The sequence below is a fragment of the Seriola dumerili genome, unplaced genomic scaffold (assembly GCF_002260705.1).
Source record: "Seriola dumerili isolate Sdu_G_001 unplaced genomic scaffold, Sdu_1.0 BDQW01000391.1, whole genome shotgun sequence".
NCBI classification, from domain to species: Eukaryota; Metazoa; Chordata; class Actinopteri; order Carangiformes; family Carangidae; genus Seriola; species Seriola dumerili.
This window is the reverse complement of record NW_019174646.1, coordinates 162,373-187,754: the sequence shown is the minus strand read 5'-3', so window position 1 is coordinate 187,754 and position 25,382 is coordinate 162,373. Positions and strand designations below refer to the sequence as shown.

At 41.0% G+C, this 25,382-nt stretch overlaps 1 protein-coding gene across 1 annotated transcript in view; it reads right to left on the bottom strand.

Moving 5' to 3' along the window:
• The window catches only part of ankrd13b (ankyrin repeat domain 13B), a 41,448-nt gene that overhangs the window by 14,532 nt on the left and 1,534 nt on the right, over positions 1–25,382 (bottom strand). Inside the window, exons 2-8 of the mRNA XM_022761208.1 lie at positions 10,263–10,398; positions 8,186–8,310; positions 7,029–7,074; positions 6,501–6,644; positions 5,144–5,384; positions 2,188–2,254; positions 785–866 (exon numbers count right to left, since the gene is read on the bottom strand). Coding sequence (XP_022616929.1) covers positions 785–866; positions 2,188–2,254; positions 5,144–5,384; positions 6,501–6,644; positions 7,029–7,074; positions 8,186–8,310; positions 10,263–10,398 — 841 coding nt within the window. The remainder of the gene's footprint in view (positions 1–784; positions 867–2,187; positions 2,255–5,143; positions 5,385–6,500; positions 6,645–7,028; positions 7,075–8,185; positions 8,311–10,262; positions 10,399–25,382) is intronic.

Below are 25,382 nucleotides of genomic sequence, written 5' to 3'. Positions count from 1 at the left end.
TTCTCAGAAAGTACTGGTGCTGTGGCTGTCCTCACTAGCTAGAAACTGAGTGCTAAAAGCAATGCAAAGGTCCATCAATTATTGTTAATGTCAGCGGTGTAGTAGAGTGGTTTATAAGTGGCTACATTTTGACCTTTGGACAGCTGATCTGCTGTTTGACTCAAGTCTGTCTTACACATACATACATACATACATACATACATACATACATACATACATACATACATATATATATGTATACTGTATATCACTATAAGCAGTGTTAACAAAATGATGGAAAAGTAGCACAAGGGAAGGGCAACAGGAGTGAGTCACTCATTCAAGAATCAGCAGGGCTTCCAAGAACACCTCACTCCTGCATATTAACAGAGAGCAGATGGGGATTGTGACCTGGGAGAGAGGGGCTCTCAGAGGAGCGTGTGATGGTTGATCCTGCCTGACAGTGACAATTCAGGGAGGGAAGCCTGCTAATCCTGTTTGATTTATGATCTGAACCAGAAAATGAGACAGATCCACCGAGTGAACATTACAGGCTGTTAGCCGGAGCCTCAGGGTGAGCTCATTGGGCTCAGGTGAGAAGGATTACTCATCAGTGACTCTTTCATCAGACATGTCGCAGCACTTAGGCTGGAAGTTACAGCGGCACAGCTGTGATAATGGAGGAATTCAGCTGTTGGAGCTGTGATGCAAGTGCACATTAAGATCATCCTGATGGCCTACAAGGTGACAATGTCTAAAGCTCACTTGGCGGTCAAGTACAGAATGTCAAACTTAAGCTACTAACCTTTTGTCTTGTTCTTGTTCTGGTCTGACAGATGGTCAGTTCTGGTCCTGGTGATGAGCTCCACGTTGGATGCTGCATACACCTGAAAGACAAGGAGGCCATTCACTCTTGTGCTCTGTTGACATTGGCTTTACTTCCTTTTGAATATCATTTGTTTCCTTCTGGTGTGATTAAAACCTAATATGCAGAAAATGTACAGTATGTTGTCCTACACAGTGAAGTTACTCAATTACTCCCCAGAAAGGTCAAACTCCATGCTAGAACTCCATGCTCTTATCGGCAAACTGCTATAACACTCAGAAATCCCTATATACTTATTTAGGATTTGGAAGGGGTTGCGTTTTATAGTAAGAATTGTAAAAACCAATCACAGACATGGAGCTAATGAAAATCCATTGTACTGAACCATGTTTTACAACAAGGTTAGTCGGGGTCTACATGTCGCCAAAACAATTAGGAAAAGTCATGAAGCATCAAAGTGAAACAACAATGTTGAGACTATTTTTAAGGTATTAAAGAGGACACAGGGTCAGGAACACAAAAGAGACATTAGGACTAGAGAATGATGGTGGCAAAGAGGAAATAAAGTTCCCAAAAATTAATGAGTTGAAACCAAGAATTGTGTGTACCATTATACCCCTAGCTCCAAGTCTGCAGGACAGAGGTCAACTTCTTCAAGTTACAGTCCACAGCACAACACTGGAATTCCTCACTAGTGACCATAAAAAGAAAATACTGATTAAAAATTGAGCAGGATGCTGACTCTGAGTTTACGCTGGACGACAGATGAGGGAAAGGAAGAGGTAAAAAGCGTCTGTCCGGGAGGGGAGACGCTCAACAGGAGTTGCCTGTTTACGTTTGTGACTCTAAATCAATGATGCAGAAAATAGATGCTTTTCAGGCAGAAGTATTTTACTGCAGAGCCTGTCTGAAGTGCTTTTAAACCACTAGTGACAGATGGTCCTCGGTGTCTTACACTTGTCTCCCATCGATCCCTCCAGGGGGTCAAGAAAACAAATGGGGTCAAGGTAATGCAAGTGCCTATGACAGATAGAGTCCTTTTTTTTTAACTTGATTCGAGAAGCCACCTGGTGTTGTATCTGCTGATGAATATTTCTCCTCTGAGGGTAAAGATTTTGTGCTTAATTGTTGTATTTAAAGAAAAATCAAATTGAAATGACAGGTTCCTGAAATCCATCTGCCATTATTTTAAAATGAAGAAGGTTATGTCCTCGATTGTCTAAAGCAGTGGTTTTAAAATAACTTTGGGAATGATTCATTCTGGAAATTAAACTCTTCAAGTGAAGTGGACTTTCAGGAAATATCAAATCGAGCTCTGACAGTGGTGGTTTCTCTGGACAGTGTGCGAGATCAGCGAGCTGTCTGAGCAGCCTGTTCTCTACCTTGGCTTCATATCCATTCACTGTTTCAGTCTTCTCACTTCTCCAACCCAGGATACCCGTCTTATTCCTGCAACACAGATTCAGCACATCTCGGATCAGTTCTCTGTTCTCTGTTCTAGACTCTGCTCCAGTCAGCATAATGCTTTCAATCACAGTTGGTGTAGATTACTGGCCTAAGAGAAAATCATAAACACAGCACACTGGAGAGTAAAATCAACGATCTCCCCTTACATTGCAAGTCACAGGCTCTGGTTTTTCTCTTTAATATACAGCCTGAAAACAGTGCAGCCACTGTCTTTGTTGTTTGTCAGTGAAGATCAGCTGTTCGGTTTGCAATTAGGGAGTCTGCCGAGAAGTTAGTGAAGCGTATCCCATCTTCATGTTCTGTTCACATCACTGAACTCCTTCTGGACCAAACAACAGAAAGTGAGATCTAGAGAGTGTTTTCCTCCCTCATTTTAGCCCTTATATTTTTGAACTAATAATATTTTTTTCGATCTGTGACAATTTTGAGAGAAGGCCATGTTAGTGGCATGGCTCTAGGGATGATGCCATTTGGTTGGATGGTCCACCACTTTGGTCCAGACTTAATTATCTCAACAAGTATTAGGTGGATTGTCATGAAATCTTTTACAGGCAATCATGTCCTCCTCGAGATGGTTTGTACTAATGGGTAATCCTCTGACTTTTCATCTCACACCACCATAGGGTTCAAATTTTAAATCTGTCCAATACTTTGTTTTATAACCAAACACTAGTTAGAGGAAACTTCTTGATTTAATCATCCCAGGTGGGTGTAGAAGACTTTCATAATGAAACGTGCCCACATACAGCCTCACAGAGCCGCTAGCATGGTTGTGGACCCTCTTGTCCTCCACCCAATCCAATGTCACATTATGTTATGTCTCGCAGCTCAATTACTGAGGGCTCAGTAAACTTTCAACTTGTTAACTCAACCCTAAAACAGCAAAACTGCAGTGCTGTAGTTTTTGTGCATGGCTGCATAAAGACGTATTAACTCCAGAGGTGGATGTCCTGTCTTGGGTGCTTGACAAAGTGGTTTGCTCGAAAGCATCATAAATAGATTATTGGCATGTAGAGAGGAGTGCTGACCAAGGAAAATGCACAGAGGTGACACTGAGGTACAAGTCTGACAGGGAGAAGATTACCCAACCCCCACCCTACCCCTCCATTCGCCACCTCTCCTTCCTCACTTCGCTGAGTCGTTCTCCTCGCCTTCTTACCCACTCATTTTTTATCTGTTACTATTCACTTCCAGTCTCTGCATCTCTATCTATCACTGGGTCACTCCGAGGTCTATTTTCCTCCCCTTTCTCCTCCTGCCTCCAAAACCACTGACTCCCTTTATTTTAGCTTACTTATATTGCTTCCTCCCCCATACTCCTTGTGTCCCATTCATCTTTCTCTCCTTGTTTCTCACTGCGTCTCATCTCACTCCCTCATCCCTTTTCCTCCAAATCTCTTCCTCCATCCTATTTGTTTTATTGCCCTTTCATCCTCCTCTTTGACATTTTCTTGCCTCCATCTCTCTCTGTCGAAAATATCCCTTGTTCTGTCATGCCTCTCTCTTCCTCTCTGTCACATCAGTCTTATCTCACCGCCTGACCAGAATGAGATGAGTTCTGTCCTGTATGCCCTTGCTTAGGCCATCTCTCTTCCCTTTTCCCCTCATTTACATCTCTGCATTAAAGTCACTTTATGTAAAACTGAGATATACAACTGAATCCTTAGCATATTAAACAGCTCTTAAATTGACTGCACACGAGTCACCTGCTCATCCCATTTACTTTTGCTGCTTTTCTCCAGTCTTTTCCTCTCGTCAGCTTGTATGTTGTCTGCCTCTTTCATGTCTTTTCGTTCTGCTATCTGCCTCTCCATCTCCATGTTCACTGGTGCATTGTACTTGCACTGGAGAGTTGAGTTTTTGTGAAGTGGTCTGAGCGTGATTCACAGCCTGAAGCTAATTTGTCACTACCTCCACATCATGCTAATTCGTGACACTGGGACAGTGCTATTCTCTTTTCAACAGACAAAAAGAAAAGTATAAATGGGAAAGAGTTTAGAGCTTATATGTCTAATTACTCTCTAGTCTATGGCCCAGTGTTAAAAAGACCCCCCCCCACCCCCCCCAAAAAAAAGAAAGAAAAAAATGGCTAAATGCTAAACTTTAGCATTAGCAACAATAGACGACATGAGCTACCAGTCATACAAGAATAAATATACCTGTTTGTAAATGAGCAATCGTGTGTTCTGAATTCAACTTTTCATTTGTAACTGGAAGACTTTTTTTTTCCAAAATCTTTGTAGTTTGTCTTAGAAATACAGCAAGATTTTAGAATTAACTCAGTAGTTTAATGCACTTTAATTACAGGGACATTCCCTCAGCTTGGCTCTGTTGTAGTAATATCAGTAACATGATCTCACAATTAGTTCAACATGAGTTTTTGTCTTCTCCACTTTCCCCTCTACTGCTGCTTCTGTTAGTGTTTTCCTGCAGTTTGTGAAATGCATTTTGACAGCCAATAGAGAACGTGGCTGAACTTGTTCCACTCAGTTGTGGCCATGTGAGAGAGGGACAGAAATTCAACAGTAACAACACAAGAGTTATTTTCTCCACTCAGTTAAAAAAAACAAGCCAGCACTAACAGCAGAACATATCCTGTGGCTGAATTGTATCATTTTGCAGTGAAGCTAGTGCTGGTGGAGAAAATTATATTTATCCATGATTGTTAAACATGATGAAACAAAATGGTGAGACTAGAAAGAAGCCCCACAGATGCTCTTTGATAAAGATTTTATGCTTCATTTTCATCGCATCAGAGATTGACACATTACATCATCTCAGCTGGCGTAATTATTCACAAAAATAAGAAAAAAGTGTTTAGAAGAAACGTTACTGTAACTTCATATGCTGTACATCAGTATTGTGACTGACCTCTCAAAGGCAATGTTGCGGGTGTCCAGCTGAGTGGTCACCACAGGGGCAGACAGCCTGGCTGCTACCTGCTCGTCGCTGGGCTGCGTCGCCCCCAGAAGACCCAAACTGGCAGCATTGCTGCTGCAGGCGCCCCCATTCCCCCGGCCAGGTGAAAGCGCTGTGAGAGATGAGACGCACAGGGTCTCACAGTACACCAGCTGCCTGTCGTGGTCCACCTCCATCACTTCTGCGCTGGAGTCTGCGAGGCAAGAGGGTGACAGACACGAAGAGAAAAATGAAGGCAGTGTCAGTGAGCAAGAAAGAAGCAGATTAGAAAATTGAGAGTGGGAAAGTACATCACTACACACATGTCCAGGAGGCTGGAAGACACAAACAAGAAAAAGTACTTGTAATGAAAAATCAAAAGATATGATGATTGATGTCAAGAGACTGCAGATGCTGCAGATGGACCAAGAAAAGGACAGAACCATTTAACTGTCTAAAAAGGCAGGTCCAGAAGAAAGTAACACAGAGAGTGGGGATATTATGCAGAAACTCAAAAAAGCCCAAGGAAAGGTCAGAAGAGGAGAAATAATTTAAAGTGGCGAGCAAGAGAAATATAAAAGTAAAAGAAGAACTGGGTGAAATATTGCAGAGAGGAGACAATAGAGAGTCAACTGGTTGGAAAGAGCTGTGCATTCAGGCTAGACAGGGTGAGAGACAGAGAGGATCATCCTGGAAAGTAAAATCACACCTGCACTAGTTTCTTTGACTGTTTGCTCCATATCACATTTACTTCAAATGAAGCCTGTGTGACTGATAAATACAAGACAGTATTTCTTAAACTCCAGCTTTGTTCAACTTGGACCTGTGAAATCACATGAGCACCCAGAAGAGACAGTGTTGTCTTGCTGATTCTGGCGCCTCAACACCTATTTATGTACAAGGTTATAACACCAGAATACTAACTGCAACATTGCTGTTGTAGACTATTTACACCCTATGATCCTCCTGCCCAGTGATTCATTATTAACTGTATCTATATCACACCCAAGATATCACATTTTTTGGTGTTGAAAGGGAGTCAATGTCATTGTGTGGATAGAAAACCAAGGAGACAGTGAGGAAGAGGAGGAAAGGAAACATACATATTGCTTTCTTGCCGAGAGTTTGTTGAGAAGGTTGATACTGCTCTCATGACTGTTCTTTAAGCTACCACCACCAGCATGTTAGCTTAACTAAGTAATAACACCAGGTAAGGATTTTACAAGGAGTTATGTGTACAAATATGAAATAGAAGTGCTTTAGGACTAAATGTATCTCATACACACACACACACATTCACACAGAGTGAGGCTCGAGTGTGACCTCTGACCTTGTCCCCTGAAAATGAAGCTCCTGTTTCCTCTCTGCCAGGTCATCTGTTCAAAGCCCATCAGGGTGGTGTCAACACGGAGACATTGACCACTCTTCCAAACTCTGTAGGTGTCGCTGGGGCAGATACGAGACACCAGGGGCACTGAGGGCAAACACAGATGTACTTTGATCAATCTGTGCCATTACTAATGGATATGTACAGGATTTAACTCTGCAGTTCTTTGTGTTTTCATTTTGCATCGGCACTTGTTGGGCTCAGTAGTCCATTACATCCATTCTGACAGGTGAATTTCAGCGGCTATATGTGTGGTCTGAAAATACAGCACAGTCACTAGAGGTTTTGCAAAGTACTATGGATGAAATGCCATTTACATTCTGCTGAGCAGGAAGTGTGTGAGCTTCAGTGTCCAGTACAACAGGAAGAAACAGGCTCTTCAGCCCCAGAGGGAGAAAATAACATGATTAGTTCTGACTGGTCAGCACTGGACTGTTTTACTGACTGTAATGACACAAGGGCGAGACTCACCCCAGCTGGTAAACTCCCATTTCATCTCCACATAGAAGTCCTGGGCCTGGACAGACAGCAGAGAAGGAGAGGGATAGGAAGAGAAATTAGAAGGTAACGGGCATTGATAAAGAGGAAGACAGAGAAAGAGAGTTGGGGAGATAAAGAGTGATAAATGAAAATATGAATAGACAGAGAGAGGAAAAGGAAAAGAGTGAGCGTAAAGAGAAAAGAGTGAACAAGTGCGGGGATGCTGCTTCATTGTCTGTGCCAAAGATGGAGGAACTGGCGAAGTATTTGTGTGTGTGTGTGTGTGTGTGTGTGTGTGTGTGTGTGTGTGTGTGTGTGTGTGTGTGGGGGGGGTGTTTTAATAATAGAACTGATGGATGGAGAGGAGAGTGATGTGGGTGAGAACAGCAGCAGATGAGGAACATTGTGATGTGCTGGATGTTTGTGTGCATGTGTGCTCGAGTGCGAGTATTCATTGTCGTTTTCAAAGTGTGAGGGTGTTGTGTCTACCATGTGAGTATGCTAGGGTGTGTGTGTGCGTGTGTATGTGTGTGTTTGATTTTGTGTGTGTGCGAATCAGGGAGCCAGCTGGAGCACATGCACAGGAAGACAGAGTCTGTGAAGGCAGTTCTCTGCATCTTTCCTGCCTTTCTCTGCAGCTCTATTGCTGCAGCAGGTTCAATATGATCTACTGCACCTCCACACTTTCCTCTCAGGATTATAACCTGCTTTCAGTCTCTCCAGTCTGAGATTCTCCGTTACTGCTATTGTGGCTTTAAGGACGGCACTCCTTACCCCTTTAGAGGCTAGTGATGACTCAGATTACCCAGTTTTGCAACATGGAGACATTTGAGTCTATTTCCTTTGCCAAATAGTAAACAAAGTTATTCATACCTTCAAACAAAGCTAAGAATATTTTACCCTAAAACAAAAATAAATATTAAAAAGATTCATCTACATTTCAAATGAATGCATCTCTGCTCAGAGATCTCTTTGATATGCCTTTGTAGTTTGTGCATATTTGTGTTTTGTTCCGTGTGTAATCTTCATGTATGCCTGTTTGTGCCTGTGTATGTGTGTGTGTGTGTGTGTGTGTGTGTGGTCATGGGAGGGTATCTTTTTCCATATGTGCATCAAAGTGTTGTACGTGTGTTTGTGTGAAATCCCACTTGGCGCAGCCGCTCCAGCAGGACGGGGATGCCCGCCAGTCTCTTGGCAGTTCTCTGGTAGTCACGGTAACGAAGCACGAGACGCACCAACTCCGGATCTCTGGTGCTCACTGCCTCCTGAAGAACTGAAAGACAGAGAGAGAGAGAGAAAAAAGGAGAGTAAAACAGAGCCAATCACTCATGCCTCATCTAAAATTTATGCACTTGAGCAATTTAAGGGGGCCGTGAGAATTGAAGAGAAACTGAAGTAGGCCAACGGAAAATCTGGTACGACCAATTACTGCAGCTTGCCTGTCATTCATCAGACCGCCACTTTGCTGTTAATCTTACAGGCTGCTCTACGCTTGGACAATTATACATCAATTTCCTTTCTTTTTCTTTATTAGCAAACATGTGAGTCAGGGTAGACACACACACACACACATACATATAGGTCTTTCTTTTCTTGTGAGGACACTTATTGATATAATGCATTTCCATACCCCTTACCTCTAACCTAATCCTAATTCTTACCCTAACACTAAAACTGAGTCTTAACCATCTAACAAGCTTTTGAGGATATGAGGATCGGCCAAAATATGCTCACAACGATTCGAACTGAAATTTGTCCACACAACTACAAAAAGACGTGCACATATACTCACACATGACATAATGATATTCTGCAACAACAGACTGAAAAGACAAATATTTCACTTTTAATTTATTCAATCCATAAAAAGCCTTACTTGCCATGTTACACAATTAAATAGTGAGGGACAACAAAAACCTATGATTGAAGGTGAGATATCGGACTCCAGTAATGGGTGTTATACCAGCCAATATAATTTCAAGGTTAAAAAAATAATTGATTTCATGCTCAGTCTCTCATAGCCAGACCTAACTCCACACCACACTGCAAAGTGCCAGCACAGACATGTCTGGCAGAAGCCACCTTCCTTCTGCAAAAGAGCTGGTGAAGAGAAACATCGAGTGTTTTTTTTTGTTTTTTTCAGAATCACTAAGAGGCCAAAACTGTGCTAACCATCAATGCCCACGTCAAATAGAGCCAGCGGGAAACATTACTGAGGACTGTTTTGCAAATATAGTGTATGATGTATCGTACATTATATATTATCATAGACTTCTTATTGTGACCAAGGGGGCCACTTACAAAAACTGCAGCATTTTCAGGTCATTTGTGATTGGGTTTTTTTCACTGGGTTACTGCAAATGATGTTGCTGGGCAGTTTAAACTTTCTGCTCTGCAAACATGCAAGACCAGAATACAATTTCTTTTTACTTTGAACAATAAATTAAAACACATCACAGAACAGACCAAGGAGGATTACTGAGTGAGTGTGAAGCCGTGTGTAGTCTGGTACACACACAGGTACAGGTAACATTTTAACATCAATAAATGGTAACACTGTACAATAAATGAGCACTTATTCCAAAAGACCTGTAGTTACCCATGGAAAGACAAAGGAACATATTAGAAACTGGTTAATTAGAAGCAACTTACTACTTATTAGCTCCTGATTTGTTTCTTGGTAACAGATTAAGATTTTGTTATTATGATTTTAGAATTTGAAAAAAAAAAAAAACGTGGTACCCATTTATCATAAGACAAACACTTAGCATAAGAATGACAGTATTTTGGTCTGCACTGTGGGAAATGTATTTCTGTGTGGAGAATGAGCTAGTGTTCACATTTATCTGCATAAATCCATAACATTTTTATCCCCCAAAAGAGGTAGAAGAGTTCATGGGAAATGTGGTCATAATATTAACCACTAGTGTGAGACAGAATCTACTATTCCTCTCCACCGTGGTCTCATTGTTTATTCTAATTATACCACAATATCATCTTTGACAATATATTATTATATTATTGCATAAAATGTATGAACATGAATTCCCTTTATCTTGAAGCACATTCCAAACCCCCAACACACAGTTTAATAATGGGTTCTGTATACTGTGCATTATGAATGCTACCACAACTGTACTAACTTTCTACACACACACACACACACACACACACACACACACACACACACACCAAACACACTCGCACACACTCACACAGACTCACCGGTCCATCCATTGCGGTTCTCCTTGCTAACGTCAGCTCCATGCTGCAGCAGGACCCTGGTGCATTCCAGGTGGCCCAGTGTGACAGCCAGGTGGAGAGGAGTCCGACCACGAGGGTCCAGAGGCTCTAGATCAGTCTGCATTGAAGCAGAGGAGACAGAGGGAAAGAAAAGTCGTAGGGAGGGGAGAGTATGAGGGAAAGGACATAGGAGCAGACAGAGAGAAATGAAGGAGGAGGAGAGGAAACTGGGGTTAATTGTGTATCATTGTAGCGCTCTCCTTGCTCAGACTTAGAGGGAGGGAGAAGCAGAAAAATATAATAGGAACACAAGTGCGACGATGACGACAGAGAGACGGAAAGCGAGAAAGTGACAGGTGCTAATTGATCTGTCACCACTCCAACATGGCTGGGTGCTGCACTCCTGCATCCCACTTATTTTCTGGGTTGGGTGAAGTGGGTTTAGCGAAACACAGGCAGCACTATCTGCTCTTTTAACCTGGCCTCGGGGAATTTTATGTAGCCTTCTATCTGCTAGTCTTTAAAACTCAGTCTGAATCCTTGCAGAAAAATTTTCCTCTTCTGAACATGTGTAACTGTGAATAACATTGCTGAACAGAAAGCATATTTAATGCTTGAGTCTTCGCATCAGCTTTCAGCTCTCCTCTGTATTCAGCATGTCAACAAGATCTCATTTGTCAGCCATATTACATTACTGTTCATCTTTCATATCAATCATACCATTACTGTGATGCACCAAATTAAAAGGAATTATTGCGGTCGGCTTTTAAAATCCTCTCAGACGTACCAAAAGATATTTGGTAGGCAGCTACAGATAATTTTAGATTCTCAGAATACTAACTCATTGATGTCTGTGGCTTTTGGTGCATCTTTGAAACAAACAGATAATTGGAAAAAAGAGTGTGTTATTAGGCCATTCCAGGCGATGTTTTTGCAAAGTGCATGTGAGTGAAATTTTAAGCCCAGCAACATCTTTTCATTTTCAAGTCAAGAGAGTTGTTCATTGGAAAAACACTTATTTGCTATCTTGACAAATGCTCAATGAGTTGACATCTGTAAGCTAGCCATGTAGTAACCATGAGTTAGCAGGTCATTAGCTTAGCATAAAGACTGGAATCGAAGTGACAGCTATAGCCTGGCTCTGTGCAAAATTTGAAAAATAGACATACCAGCATCTCCAAAGCTGCATGTGTTGGCCAGGCGTTGTGACTTTGCAAAGTAATTCCAGCATGTAGCTTCCCATAAAAAACCTCACAAGTATTAATTTTTACACATCTGTTATTGTATGGATTTAATGAACAAGACATAATATATTCATTACTGAGCTTTCGAGGGCCATTCTTATCTTTTTCACTCTGCTTCCAGTCTTAAATGCTAAGCTAATTTTTGGTTGTAGCTTCATCTTTAGTGTACAGAGATGAAAGTAGTATCAATCTTCATCATCTTTAATTCTTGCACAAAAGCATTGTATTCAGTCACAATGGATTACAAGAATGTATTACTATCTTGTAGGCAATATGTCTAGGGAATTTTCCATTTCAGACATGTGAGCCAAACACTAAACTAAGGTTGGAAAGTGCTGGTCTATTGCAGGTCTTCACATGTATTTATAGGTGCGCCAGTCCAAGCGTGTTGGAAAAAAAATGACTGGATGAGTCACTCGTTATTGGCACCCTCTGCCACCCATTCTGCAGTTTCATTAGACACAGTAACATGTCATAATTGATCAGCAAGACTCCTACAATCCAACAAGTGTTACTGTGTCAAACATCAACAGTGCCCATGTTACATACAATCTGTTTATTACTACATGAACTGTGGTGCTGGTACAGCTAATGAGATGTCATGTCTCGACACAAATCACTTGACTTAATCAACTATTCGCTGTATTGCTCTGCATGAAACTGCCCATCCCTCTCTCTGTCTATTCCCCAGGCTGTTCTATGCACCACTATTTTGTTACCTCTCTCTGCAGTGTGCTCCCTTGAAATCAGCAACTTTTACAACACTGATCTCAGATCTGCCATCCAATTAAACAGAGCTGCTGACAGCCACCATTATCCAGCGTGTAGGCTGATCCAAGGTCAGTTCTGTCAATCCGTTGTGGGCTTGAGTTCTAATTAAGGATTACTCTCTGAGATAAGTGGCATGACTTAGAATCAGCACTTTAATGAAGACCTTAAGGAAGCTGTGGGAAATGCTTTCTAGGAAAATTAATGAGATCATTTGGAGTTGAGTTTTTTAATGTATTTTATATCGCTATTAACTATATATCAGAAATACTGTATAGTTGAGCAAATGAATACAAGGGGAAGGTCTGAGCACTTATTGATCCACATAAATCCTTAAATCAAAGCAGTGGAGAGGGAGGAAATTTATTGAAGATTAATTTTTAAGTAACTGAGAATAGACCAAACCAAAAAGGCAACTCAATATGAGGAAGCTGCCCTGAATGTTTACTGTTCTCAGTGTATGAAATCCTAATAAAAATGAGTTGTTGCTACTGTCCAACACAGGTTAACTGTTCTGCTCTGAGAAACAGAGAAAGACTCAACAGTTCAGGCAATATGTTCAGCAGTTACATTAACCATCAGTTCAGCCCTCTGTTTCTGCTACGTGATGAAGGGAAATGAGGAAAACCTCAAGGGACACACACAAACATGGTGGAGGGTATGAATGCAAATACAGACACAAAGATACTCATACAAATCCTCACATACACACCACTCTGTCACTCTTAAAATGTTTAAATATGTTCTGTTTAGCAAAGCAGAACTCAATAATAAGAATATGGGACCATGGTCTCTGTGTGTTAATGGATGTACTATCTCTGTAAAATCTCTAACCGTCGTTAAGAGATCTCTACTCTGCACTGCTCTTTCAACCCTGCAGAGAAAGAGTAAGAGACTGAAACAGACACAAATAATGTAGGTAAATGTTTATTGGAAGAAACTGCCTGTTAGCAATAACTGTAACATTTAAGACATGCGAAGATGGAGAGAGAGAGAGAGAGAGAGAGAGGGAGGAAGCAAAGAACGACAGATTGCCGTTGCAAGTGATGGTTATGGGAAATAAAGCTATAGGGAGGGGTGAGGAAAGAGAACGACAGTGAGAAGGGAGAGGAGGAGAGCTGAAGGAGAGAACAACATGGGCTGTCCCTCAGGAGCCATGGAGGCTGGGGAATAGAAGGATGGAGCGTCATAACAACGCAGGCAAAGATAGCAAGCAGCTTTGTTTGTGTGTAGTGGATAGCGAACAGAGTGCAGGTGTAACATGCAAATACACACTCAGTGCTGTGTGTGCATGTTTGACACAAGCAACGCCTCAAAGGACACTGCAGAACATGTGTTTACGCAGCAAATCTGAATAAAGATAAAAGTAACAGGATGAATTTTTCTTAAGTAAAGTGTCCATCATTTAAATAACGAGAGGCAGATGAAAACAAACTACTGAATATTAATAGTAAGTCTTGGAAAACATCTACCCCCCCGACATGGATGTGGTATTTTGGAAATGGAGATTAAAAAAAAGAGCAGAAGAGAGACTGGAACAAGCTGATGGTAAAAACGGAGACAGAGGGACAGAGAAAAAAATGTTAATGGTTCTCCTTACATTTTTTGTCTTTTTGTGGCACTTTACTGTCTCACAGCTGTCATTTTATCCATTGCCCCCCTTTAAGACTCTGCATGTAATGTTAGTGATTATCAGTTAAAGCTTATTTTACAGCTGTACTCCATTTCAATTACTCTGAATACAAGAGCTGAGAAGCTGAAATGCAGCATAAAGACACAAGGGGAGCTGGAGATGAGATGAGAGGAGAGGAAAGGAGAGGAGAGAGGGGGAGAGGATTGATATTAGGATGCTAACAAGGGCGAGGAGAAACAGAAATATGTGGTGAGGTGAAAGGAGACAGAAAGAGAGGGAGGGAAAATCGAGAAGGGATGGCAGTGGGGTTATTACAGAAGGAAGGGGGGATATAGAAGGAGACAGGTTGGGGAGAGTACATGATGCTGCCAAAAAACAGTCTGTACAATATATAACACAGGATGACAAGGAGACAACAGAAGAATCTAATGAAGTGTTGCCTCAGTAGCTGCTTCCCCTTCTCCAATGATGTTTCTGCAGTACACAAGGCTGCAGTTTCAGGACTCTCAGGACGGCAGTCCTAAGACCACATATATTAATACCACGTATCGCCAGATATATTGGTAAATGTTATGGTTATGGTTAGGGATAGCATTAGTGTTGCATATGTTTAGAACAAATTGGGTTTCTGGTGTGGTGGCAGTGTCACGAAAAACTATAGTCCTGGAAATGCAGTCCTGAAAGTCCTGGAACTGTAGCCTCCAGGTCTGCAGATACATGCTACCCCCTGCTCCTCATCTGATGTAGCTAATATATTACCTGTCTTCTTGGCTTACATTTTTCCTGTAGCACTAATCTTTGATGCATTATATTACTAGGCACGCAGTGTTATTTGCTACATCCATTATCTTGGTCATGCAGTCTAAGTAAGCATGGCAAACTAAATCCTGAAATGTGGGTGCACATCAGGTTTTTGGTGTTTCATAATTATCCTTATTCCTGTAGTTTGACCTTATTCAAAGTCAGAACTTGTTAACTGATACCAAAGAGTTTCCTCGGCACCTTCACTGTCAGTCCTGGGCTTTTTAACAAGTTGCTCAAAGGGAAACAGATGTTTCAAAGGATGAGATATCTCCAATGTGGACTGACATTTTGATCCAGCAACCTCTCCATCACCGGTTCTCTGTCAATACAATTGGGAACCTCCACTGCAGTACGACACATACAGTACCCCTTTTCAAATTGTCATATCATCATGAGTCAGTATCTGAGAAATTTGCTGTGATGACACCTTGAAGCGCTATCAGAAAGCAGTGTGATTTGCTGCTGTTCATTTGGTCCAATTTGCATCAGAAGTAGCCGGGACAGGTAGAGATTGAAAAGAGTGACAGGCAGTCAGAGTTAACTGAGCACAGACTAACTTATAATTTACAATGAGCTCTGGATAAAGTTCAAAACAGTACAAACTTAATTGCGGGAGGGGAATCATCAAGCATTTTGATGTGCTCAGCAGCAACACAGAAACATCAGTGGCACCCACACAAATGCACACACACACACACACACACACACACACACACACACACACACACACACACACACGAGCACCACTTAAGTCCACTCAGAGCTAACTTCCTCCCACCGCTACACAGTGACCTGCAGACATGCTGACATACTTACTCATTCACATGTGAACAACGCTCAGTTGAAAAACAAAATGCACAGACACACACACATGCACACACACATAGTGGCTCACACATACACATAAACTGAGAACTATGATGAACACTTTGAGTTCCCCTTCCCCATTAACAAAAGAGGAACTCTGGAGGAGATATTTGTTTTCAGCTAATGGGCCATTCTGTCTCTCTCTCTCTCTCTCTCTCTCTCTCTCTCTCTCTCTTTCTCTCTCTCTCACTCACACACACACACACACACACACACACACACACACACACACACACACACACACACACACACACACACACACACAGAGGCAATCTCATTGGCCTTGTTTGACTTGTGTGGTTCGGTAGTTACAGTAGGGACATTATGTCATCCCTGCTCGTCTCTTGGCTCTCACTCTTCACTCGACAATGAAATCACAACGGAGGGCATACTGTGGTCACATAAAGTCTGTGGTGAAGGGTGTGCCACATGGCTGGTGACACATTATTATATACAGTGGGACATTTCTGGAAAGATTAAGATTTAAAAAATTTGCTCAGACTACAGTTTTACCAATTACTGTGGGCTAAATATGAAGCTGGCTATAATTTCTACAGATTGTGCCTCCTTTTCACAGCTAACATCAATTTTATTTTTAACATTTTGTTGTAAAATGAGAGATGTAGCCTACTGAATTAATCACAATGTATCTGATAGGCCTTTTCAGACATTTTAACTTACCATATTAGGAAAGTCACAGGTGTTAAATGACATTAATGAGGCTGTGTTCTTTTCAAGTGTCCAAGTAATAAATCAGTGTGACAGTGACCTTGCAATCACAACACCAGGACTCTGACACTGATGCAGCTAAAAGGAATTCAGGCATTAATGATTTTATAATTTACACCAGCGCTTTTCCTATACTGTAAAATGTTAAAATGCCTTGAACAAAAAAAAAAAAAATATTACCACAAAAATAAAATAGACTCTCACAGGACATAACTTGTGGGTTTGGTAAGCTGATGTTGGCTTGTAAAATAGACTTCAAAATGCAGTGTGAATTTTAAAAGAAGAGTTTGGGAAATATGAGTATTTGCTTTCTTTCCGAGAGCTATAAGAAGACTGATACCACTTTCATTCAGGTATGCTAAATATGAAGCTACAGCCAGTGTCCTGTTAGCTTAGCTTAGCACAAACACTGGAAACGTGGGAAAACAGCTAGCCTGGTTCTGTCTCCGTTATATCTCATTTATGCGACAAAGCTTATTTCTCCAAATGTTGAATGATAATATAATCATAATCCATCCCAGACAGCATAATTTTACAAGTAAAGTTGTGGTGCTGCTACTACTGCAGAGATGGGTGAGTGAATGAATTAATCAACTTCCTTTTTAGAGCGAGCATCTGACCTAATGCTTTTGCTAAAGAATACAGATGACATTATCATGAGTATGCAGAAACTACAAAGCACTTTGTCCCACTCTGTATTTCACCCACAGAAAGAAGTGACGTTATAATGTCGCAGTGAGAGTCTGCTTTCCTTAATGGACGAATGGATAAAGTCTCAGCATCAGCATCATGTCACAATGTTTCACTGTAAGAAGAAAATATTCTCATTATCATGACATACAGTACAGCTCCTTGTTGTGAGAAGAAAACTTTGCATTTATAATGAGATGTAAGTATTTCTTTTTTTCTCACTGTGGCAGCTCTGCATGTGTTTGCATACAATTGTGACTTAATGGAATCACAGTGTTAACGTTTTCTCTGTGTAGCCTCCATTTATCCTGTTTCCATTCTTATGTGCTTTCTTCATCTGTTTCTCTAAAACTTCTTTAACACCTCCAAAACTTTTTTTTTTTTTTAACTTTTTCTTACAGATCTGTATCTCTGTCCTTGCTCTATTTTGCTTTTCTTTGTCACGCTCACAATTTATTCCTTTGTACCATTAACTCTTTATTTCATCTCTGTCTCCGTGTTCGCTGCCTCTTTGTCTTTACCGTCTCTGCTTAACCCATATCTATGTCTTATAATCAAACTCTTCCCCATTTATTCTCCCCTTCCCTCCCTCAATAGTGGGCTCAGTGGAGGTTGCATTATTGATAGGCATCTCTATCTGTGGCATCTGCTCCTTCTCCCACCTCCCTCACCCTCCCTCACTCCCCCCTCGCTCTGTGTGTGCTTGGTCTGATGCAGCTTGGCAGGTACTTAGGCCAACATCAATCTTTCATACAAACACCATACACACACACATAGACGTACACACGTACACACAGACACACAGACAGACAGACAGACAGACAGACAGACAGACACACACACACACACATACATATATACACACACATGTACACACAAAATTGTGCATATACGCATACAGCAGCTTTCCCAAAATGTTTGTGCATGGGGCGCACAGGAGCAGAGGGTGGCGATGGGAGGGAGGAGTATAAAAATAACTTTTCCTCCCCCCTGCCTCCCTTCTCGCCTCTGTGATTCTCCATCCAGAGGAGACTTTGACTAACGCTAGGCTGCCATGAAACCCTGATCCATTTTCAATGTGACACCGCTTCAGAAATAAAAGGACAGTACAAAACCTGCGTCACAGATGATAGAGTGAGCAGAACAAATGGTGCCGATAACCCTGCAGAAGAATAACAAAACCTCTTGAAACGTCTCGCGCTCATCTCAACACAGCCAGGATTCATTTCCACCTCTGCAGGTGCATTAAAGGACTGTGAATTCGAGCAGTGGAAATAAGACCAACCGTACCAAATCACGAAGTGAAAACACTGACCTACATTCCAGCATATTTAATGTTTCTCTGTTTCACTGCACTTTGTCTATTTACTGTCAGCCCCAATCTCTGCAGATAGATAGGGAGACAGACAGACAGAAAGAGACAGGCAGAGATAATGAAAGCACAAATAGGTGGCATGATGATGGACCTGTCAGAATGGCAACAGGAGCAAAGAGAGAGTTTCTCTGGTGTTTATCTAAAGGTGCTGACACCTGTTTGTTGCAGTGAGCTGACAGACCTCACCAAAACATCAGGAAAGACATGTATGCAGGCCGACAGAGAGAGAGAGAGTGCAAGAGAGAGAGAACTCTTATTCTCACTCCTCACAATCACAAAGATGCAAGCGCACTCACAGATGGAGGGAGCAAATCTTTTGTTTGAATGAAACAGACAGTGCATACGCTATAAAAGGGCATAATCACAATGTAGCCTATTGGAGTGAAACATCTCAGCTGTCACTTTCTTTGTGTGTGTGTGTGTGTGTGTGTGTGTGTGTGTGTGTGTGTGTGTGTGTGTGTGTGTGTGTGTGTGTGTGAGAGCATGTGAATTATGTAGCAATCTCAGGTAAACCCAGTGGTCTGGCAAGAAATGGTTGTGCTCAGCCTGAGCTAGTAATGAAATCACAGAGTCATTTTCTCTGTCACATTTAGCAATTCACTGCCAGATGTGCTGGCCACATCAAACAGATATCATGATGTTTTAAAATGTATTTGTTTACTTTATTTATTAATTCATGTATTTGCACTTGGGCAACTAGACAAACTTAAATGCCTCAGTTGTGCTAAAGCTGGTTCATTTCACTAAACTAAGGGTTAGAGCAGCGGGACAAATCCATAGATTTAGAAATGTCAGTGTATTGATTCAGGGTTATTTTCTACATCACATTTAAAAATACATAGACTTGCTTAAGAACTACACACTGTAGACCAAAGGTACAGGTCTATAAAACTTCTGTTTGCCTTTCAGTCCACCACCACAAACTGTTCTAATCTGTCTGCTAAATCTCTTTTTTACAAAGTTGTAAGGATCTGAAATCTGTTTCATACGACTGAAAAAATGTGTATTTGTATAGACTAAATTGTGTGAGCAAACATGTACAACAATACAATCTGAGACAAACCTTATAAGTCATTATTAATATCAAATACTGACTAAATAGACATGGTCCTCTTTTTGCCATCGCTATATAGCACAAGTTGTTTATAACAATCTAAAAGGAACAGACTTAAGCTTGACTATTTTGAAGGGCTGCATCTTTATCTGCAGACAGCTGCCAACAGCACAACACACTGCAGCCTGGAAGAGTTGCAGTCAGCAAACCACGTCTTTCTTCAGTGACAAAACACCTCTAAACCTTGAGAATAAGGCAAATAACCATCTATCCATCTATTTGCTAGCTCCTGCTCGTTGCACTTTTACGAGGCAACATGTAGGAAGATAACAGTCAATAACCACAGGTGTACACTGGGACAAGAACTGACTGGATAATCACAAGCCTCACCATTAGGCCTAACTTTCTTTTTCCCACCATGGTCCAATACAGCACCAGTATTACTGCAGATGCACCGTCGAGGTTGAAAGCAGATGAAGTTGATGATGTTCACCAACTAGCTAGTTTTCTTTCCTGCATAACTTTTTTCCCAAGGTGGCTCAGAAATATTAATTCCTAATAATTATATATTATTCAACAAAAAAACTTTTTGGAAATTCTGGACCGCCACTCACATCAAATAATGTTCCCTCACAATGCCACATTACGTCGACCACAACAATCCTACAACTCCTCAAGAATAGTTCATCCTTGGTGCCATGTCATCATGGATCGCTTCATTGCTCAGCAGCCGTTCAAGGTTTTTACAATGTCCCAGTTTGAGGTCAGGACATTTGCACCCTTGCTGAGCCTGCCCTGGGTGTTGAGGATTACTGCCAATCTGTATTTCTTTGTCGCTCTCTCTGTTAAAAGCGTTCAGTAATGTAACCATATGTGACCCCAACCAGGCCCTTGTGGCATCTCCTTGTGGCTTTGCTGTGCTGCAATTAGGACTTGGGTTTCATTACACTGAGGAAAGTAAGAGGGGTAAGAGTGGAGGTGATAGATGGATGTGTTTGATGTAAAGAGGGATGGAAGGCACCACGAGAAGCGGATAAGGAAAACTTTATACGATGGGTGGGTGTGATTTGAGGAGACAGGGAGAAGAGAGCTGAGAGGGCTGAGAGGAGCAGGGAAGACAAGAGGCTTGTAGAAGACAGGTGCAGGCAGAGAGCAGATGGCTGGTGTAAAGATTCGGGCCTGGAGTGAAGGCAATGAACACTAGAGCCTTTATTTATGGCTCCATTCCCTCAAGCCAGCAACCTAGCATAAGATTTTAGAATGCTGATTTAACATTAGCACCTTGCCGAGGGCATCATAATCATACCATGCACTGAAGGAAAACGAGAGAGCTGGGGTCAGTCACAGAGACACACAGGGACAAAGAGCTGCAACAAAGAAAGAGAGCAGAGATCTTTGTGTCATTTCCTGCCTTTGTCTTGAGATAGACCATTACTCCTTACATGGCCCTGTTCTCTTTCAATCACACTCTGCTTTTGCGTCTGTGTGCAGCCCAGACAGAATCTGTTCATGGTCAAAGTCTGTCATTATTTATTCCCCACCTCCTCTCCTCTTCTTTATTCTGTGTGTTCACTCCTGTCATCACCTTGTTTGTGCCCTGACTCCTTGGTTCAGTCTGTCAGTGAATGTTACCTCTTTGCTTTTCCCATTTCGCCTCTCTTTACCTACATGGCTGTAAGTCTTCTCCTTGACATTCACCTTCTTTTACGGCTCAGCTAAAATTTCATGAAATCTCATCCCATCTTTTATCATCCACTGCTTGTTATTCTTCCTGTTTTACTAGTCACCCCATCTCCATCTTTCTCCTTGTACTTCCTCTGTGGTCATCTGTGTGTCTGGCATTTATTCAATCACTCCCTCTGTTACTATGTTCAGTTTCCTCTCTCTGGCTTTGCGTCCTAACATTGATATCCAATGTACAAACTCTTCCACTGTAGCCTGTCGTGGCAGCATTTCTGTTCCAATCACTCACTCAAACATGCAATCTGTTACAAGCTGCTCATGGAACATTGGGCAAACACTGAAGCCCACAGAAAGTCTCACACTCCCATACCTTGACAAAACAGGCATTTTTAAATACTTTCAGCACTATCTCACACCAACCGTCCGCTGCATTGTTATGCTGGAAGCAAATAAGAGTGCAATCAGAAACAGTGCCGGATATTTGATGTGTGCACATTGTGAAATGAAATGAGTCTCATCGTTTCACCAAAGAGCAGGCAGGCTTTAAACAGCTGTGATATGGAGATGGTTGTAGATTACCTTTATTTTACTGTCGTATAATGCAGAGGTCAGTGATATTATACTGTTTCTGCACAGCTGAGTGGGAACTGAACTCATCAAGCATTATCATACAACATATTTGCACAACACTGCCTTTGTTATTTGGGCTGTAACAGCATGGCTACAATGTGATATCCAAATGCCTATCGTGTGATATCATAGAAACTATCACAATGCACTGTATTGTAATATATTGTTGCAACAAGTATTATGCATATGTCTCTCTAATACTCTTTTTCGTCTGCTATACTGCTGTTCTGTCATGGCTGCTGCTCATAGCAATCTGCCTCCATGTCTTTGCTCTCTCTAAAGGTGGATCATAAACCCACTTCAGTTCAACAAGTGTGTATGTGTATATTTCAAATGTGGGCAGAATCTTTCTGCCAGCTGTCTATGTATCAAAAAAAAAAAAAAGTCATAATAAACAGTACTAGACACTCAAGGTCTGCATGAACTGGATTTAATCTGCCAGACCTGCCTCCTCATCTTGGCTTGATTCCCTCAGGGGTACTTATTTCCTTCATCTGCCGGTACAAGACTTCAACTTAATCCTTCTGTTTGTACTATAATCAGAAAATAATTGAGTAATCTTCAGTGTTTCAACAAAGTAATGTTCAAACAGTTATGACAAACCTTTGCCCTTCATATATGGACAATGAACAGGTCACAGGTGCTGTTTTTTTTTTTTGCCCAGAAGGAGCTTATGGCTAAAGCACATGATTTACCTCACCCTGTATCTATTTTTCAGTGGAATATTGGATATTTGCATAATTACAGTCACCACCTTTACTGTCCCTGCTCCATGTTTTCCCTGATTTGGTTAGCGTATATGGATATTGCCGCAGTAGGTCAGTAATAAACGTAGGTTGGTGGCCTTGGTTTCATGTTGGCACTATTCCAATTTTGTGTGTCCAAATTTAAGTCTAAGCTAATGCATGTGTTCAGGCAGGCCAGTTAAGGCTGGGACAATCTTGGCAAGATAATATTGGTGTCCTGATTTAATAGAGTTGGCACTTTAGAAGCTGTAGAAAGATTTACATTTTGCATTTAAATCACAGTTAACTTTCTTCATTATTCCTTCAGTTTTCAACTTGCATCACTGGTCTGTAGCTATTAAAAAAAGATCCCTGTGCTGTCAGAATGTGTTGAACTGACCAGAGTCATGGAAGTGCCACAGTTATCCTTGTGCTTCTGGACACCTGTCACCAGCATCAAACATGTGCATGCATGCGTTTTCCATGTGTGTGTGACTGACAGAAGCTCAAGGTTGAAGCATGTAATATGTGTGCTGTCCTACTTTACACTGTACATATAAACTATAGCCTCAGTTTACAATTTCATAAACTAGACATCAGATGAGTTCTGGAATCTGAAGCTAATATGATGATAATTTTATTACTTTAGTAGCTAATATATAAATTAATGTTTAGTATAAAATGTTTGACTATGCAAAAAAGGAAAAAAAACACTGGGTTGTTCAACACATGCAAAACCATGATGCATACTTACATGTGTACACCCACACACAAACACACATGCAAGCAAGAGAGTAAGAGATACAGAGGTAGTTTGTAGTTACAGTTATAGATGAGGTTGAGCAGAAGTTCATCAACAATGAAAACGGAACGAGAAAAGACAGAAGTGAAGCTTTTGTTTTCTGCTGTATTTTACTACCTGTCTCCTCACAGTTTTCTCTGATCTGCCATCAAACGGAGCTGGTTGCTGGGAAATATGGAAAAAAAGTCTTATTTTCTGCCTCACTCCCTCTTTTTCTCTCACTATTTTGTTTCTGCTTCTTTTGACTTTTGAGTTAAACAGTTTTAAAGCTGTATCCCAGTAAAAGTATATGGCACTTATATAATCTAGTTTCGTCAAGAAGCCAGGGGATTCATTGAAATAGATGATGGGTTGGCATAGGTCTAAATTTTGCATAGATCTAAGGACGTGTTTCATTAAGTTTCTACTGTGGTGGATATATGGATCAGCATCAAATCTTTTTTGATTCTGAACACTTTGGTCAACAAATTTTGGTTATTTCTCATACAATATCAGAAAGGGAACTATAGTACAAGGCAGTCTGTTTGGCTTAGTTTATGAAAATATTGAAGATATGTGATAAAGGTCCTTGGTTCAAAAGCACACCCAGAAGAGCAATAAAATTTGCATCATAAAATATTTATAGATACAAGGGTTCCTAAAAAATGAATGACTGTGAGGTCGAGAGGACTAATTTATTGAGCCTATCTGTGAAAACAAACACAACCAAAAGTCTCACTTTAGAGAACTTACTGTGGAAGTTTACCTTAAGCATGCCCATGTCAATAATTATTAATGACACAGATTGCAGCAAATTACAATTGAATTTTGTTGTACATTCGAGGTAGTAATTAAATACGGTATCACTACCTACTGAGGGAAGAAGTCAACAATTCTGCATTACGACGGATAACAGTTTTTTTTTAATTACTAAGTACAGCACCTTAACAGGGTAACAAAATGGAAAGTGTATAATGGGATATGATGTGTAGTGTAAATTAGGTAAAATACAATGATGCTCTACAGTACATACAGCTGGAAAACCAAAGTATAATATATAGAAAAGTATAGACTGTTATTATGAAAAAAAAGACTGCCTGATAAACTGACTAAACACTTCAACTGGGACACATGTCCAACTGTTACTTTGGATATGATTAATATCTTTTCACCTTCTCTTCTCTTTTTCAAAGAGACACTAATATACATATTCACTTAATATTCAGCATCCAGATGTAGTAAACGGCCACACCCATTGTTATGCCACATGCATCTTCACGCATGCAGCAAACAAACAGAACTGACAAAGATGCATCAGCATAAATGTCAAAATCCAGCTGAGGCAGCTTGGAACCTGGTCACTAGTATTTAAGATCCTGAGATTATTGGCACTGTACCCTCACCTGTTTAACACTGTTCTTTTCCACTGTAGTTTCAACAGTTTTTTAGTCCTATTCTGTATGTGTGTATGTGTGTGTGCGTGTGTGTTTTTGATGTTATTTTAAATGTTTACCGTTAGTTATTGTTGAGCCTTGTGACAGACAATAAAGTTATCTTGAAGCTTCAAGCTAAAGTGTCGAGCCAGTTTTGGATTTTGTCCAGTAGGATGGTACTGGATGAAATGTCAGGAGACCATCAAAGTCACTGCATTCACCTTCTGGGGCTCATGACTGTCTGCTTTGTGACAGAGTTCATGGCAATTCATCCAGTAGTTGTCAAGATATTTTCAAACAGGACTAAAGTGTTGAACTGACAAACTGGCAACTGACTACTGACCGGACATGCAGCTAGTGTAGCTAAAGATGGATCTTTCTTGGGAGTCTACATTAAACCTTAATAATGAATTCTAAACCAAAGAACCCATGAAAAGTCATCTGTTCTTTTTATTTCAGTGATGGGCAGGAAGGGAATGAAAATGAATATTCAACACTGGCAAAGCTACAAGGGTTTGAAAAGGTTTTGCTGTCTCCTCTGCCTCTACAGCATACATGGTTCATTTCCAGCTCCTCTCTCTATGAAATAGAGTATGTTACCTCTGACAGTGACTTGAATACCAAAGGTCTTACTTCGTTCTTTGAGCCTCTTCACTGTGAGGTGTGATCAGTTTTGCCATTTATTT